Source organism: Penaeus japonicus, unplaced genomic scaffold, assembly GCF_977035675.1.
Source record: "Penaeus japonicus unplaced genomic scaffold, GWHDUDI00000001_assembly GWHDUDI00000033, whole genome shotgun sequence".
Taxonomy (NCBI): Eukaryota; Metazoa; Arthropoda; class Malacostraca; order Decapoda; family Penaeidae; genus Penaeus; species Penaeus japonicus.
This window is the reverse complement of record NW_028234435.1, coordinates 20,453,347-20,455,846: the sequence shown is the minus strand read 5'-3', so window position 1 is coordinate 20,455,846 and position 2,500 is coordinate 20,453,347. Positions and strand designations below refer to the sequence as shown.

The following is a 2,500-nucleotide window of genomic DNA, read 5'->3' as shown; positions in this document are numbered from 1 at the left end:
GTACTGTACTAATACTACTACTGTACTATACTACTACTACTATTACTACTGCTACTACTATTACTACTATGTTATTACTACAACTACTTCTATGCTACTACTACTACTACTACTACTATTTTGCTACTACTACTACTACTATGCTACTACTACTGCTGCAACTGCTATGTGACTACTACTACCACTACGATCCTACTATTATTAGTACGCTACTACTACTATATTACCACTACTACTGTTCTACTACTACTACTACTAATACTACTACTACTACTGTACTATACTACTACTACTACTACTATACTACTACTACTACTACTATACTACTACTACTATACTACTACTATACTACTACTACTACTATACTACTATACTACTACTACTACTACTACTATACTACTACTACTACTATACTACTACTACTGCTATACTACTACTACTACTATACTACTACTACTACAACTACTATACTACTACTACTATACTACTAGACTGCTACTACAACTACTACTACTATACTTACGACTACTTGCTAACTACTACTGCGACTACTACTTACTATACTACGCTACGCGCTACTACTACTACTAACATTTACTACTACTACTGCTACTTACTCTTTCTCTACTCGAACTACTTTACTACACTTACTACGTACTACTCTAACTACTACTATACTAATTACTTACTTTACTTACACTTTACTCTACTTACTTACTACTACTTACTGAACTACTACTACTTATACTAACTCTACTACTACTATGCTACTACTCTACCACTACTACTTAACTAATGCTATACTAATACTTAATACACTACCCTTACTATTCACTACACTACTACTTGCTGCTACGACTACTACTTTACTACTTCTGCACATACTAATTCACAACTACTTACAACTACTTGCCTACTACTACCTATCTACAACCTACACGCTACTATTACTTACTTTAACTACTACATACTTCTACTACTTACTGCTTAAAAACTTACTACTGCTACTTACACTACTTACTAACTGGCATTGCTCTACACTACTTACCTACTACGAACTGACTAACATACATACTGCTAACTAACTGCGCACGACTCCTGCTACTACTATTACTACTACTTATTTACTTAACTCTATTCAGACTTAACTTTACTATACACGTTACTATACTGCTACTTTACTACTTTGCACTTACTAACTACTAACACTACTTACATACTACTTACTGCTAACTACTGCTATCTCTGCTACATTCACTATAAACTACTACTACTACTTCACATATCAACTACTACTACTACTAACTATACTACTACTAACTTACTACATACTACTACTACTACTATACTAACTTACTTATACTTAACTACTTGCTACTAGCCTTACTACTATTACTTACAACTACTATACTTACTACTAACTATACTTACTACTACAATTACTGCTACTTAAACTACAACCTAAACTACAACTGTACTTACTATATACCTTATACTACTACTTATCTTACTACTCATACTTACTACTACTACTAATGCTAACTATACTACTACTATACTACTCCTACTAATACTACTACTACTAACTAACTACTACTATCTTACTACTTACTACTACTATTATATACTTAACTCTTACCTTACTATTAGCTACTATTCCTAGCTACTTTACATACTACACTAACACTTATCTTATACTTACTTACTGCTACTAACTAATCTCACCTACATACTACTACATACTCCTACTATCTTTAACTACTACTACTACTACTACTACTACTACTACTACTACTACTACTACTACTACTACTACTACTACTACTACTACTACTACTACTACTACTACTACTACTACTACTACTACTACTACTACTACTAATAATAATAATAATTTTCCCTATTAACCATAACAATATTGGTTATGATAATAATAAGTTAAAAAAATAATAATGATAAACCACAGTGGACAGTACCCATGTCAGTGGGTTAATTGAAATCTCTTCCTATTAGATTTAATAAAATGTCCTTTATCTGTCAAAAAAAGAAGTAAAATCTATGATATGTAAATACAGTTTATATTCTGCATATGCATATGTTTACTTATTGTTTATTTTTCATTGATTATGTTATATGTCTTTGAATTGATGGATTTACTTTTTGATTTACAGATTTTTTTCTGCTAGCAACAATAAGCTTATTGAATTACCTGCTTCAGTTATACATTTGAGAATGGAAAACGTTGATGTTTTTGGCAACCCATTTACAAGTCAGCTGGGCATAGTGGCAAACAACATGCCCAAGGGAGTACCAAATCTGCGTGAAATTGCTTCAGCTTATTGTGTTAAAAGAGGGTAAAGAAATTTGCATTGTAGAAGTACTTCTCTAGTTCATGTGATGGTGATTAGGCATAATAAAAAATATATGTATATTTTTTTTAACGAATCACACTTACAAAATTCTGCGTTCTCTCGTTTACAGGTTGCGTCCAACAGCTGCT

At 31.8% G+C, this 2,500-nt stretch overlaps 1 protein-coding gene across 1 annotated transcript in view; it reads left to right on the top strand.

The window, feature by feature from the left end:
* Positions 1-2,139: 2,139 nt before the first annotated feature.
* Positions 2,140-2,500, top strand: part of LOC122246271 (Leucine-rich repeat 47) — a 997-nt gene continuing 636 nt past the window's right edge. The window contains exons 1-2 of the mRNA XM_086530486.1: positions 2,140-2,354; positions 2,482-2,500. The exon at positions 2,482-2,500 is cut by the window's right edge and continues 636 nt beyond it. Coding sequence (XP_086386612.1) covers positions 2,233-2,354; positions 2,482-2,500 — 141 coding nt within the window. The 5' untranslated portion in view covers positions 2,140-2,232. The remainder of the gene's footprint in view (positions 2,355-2,481) is intronic.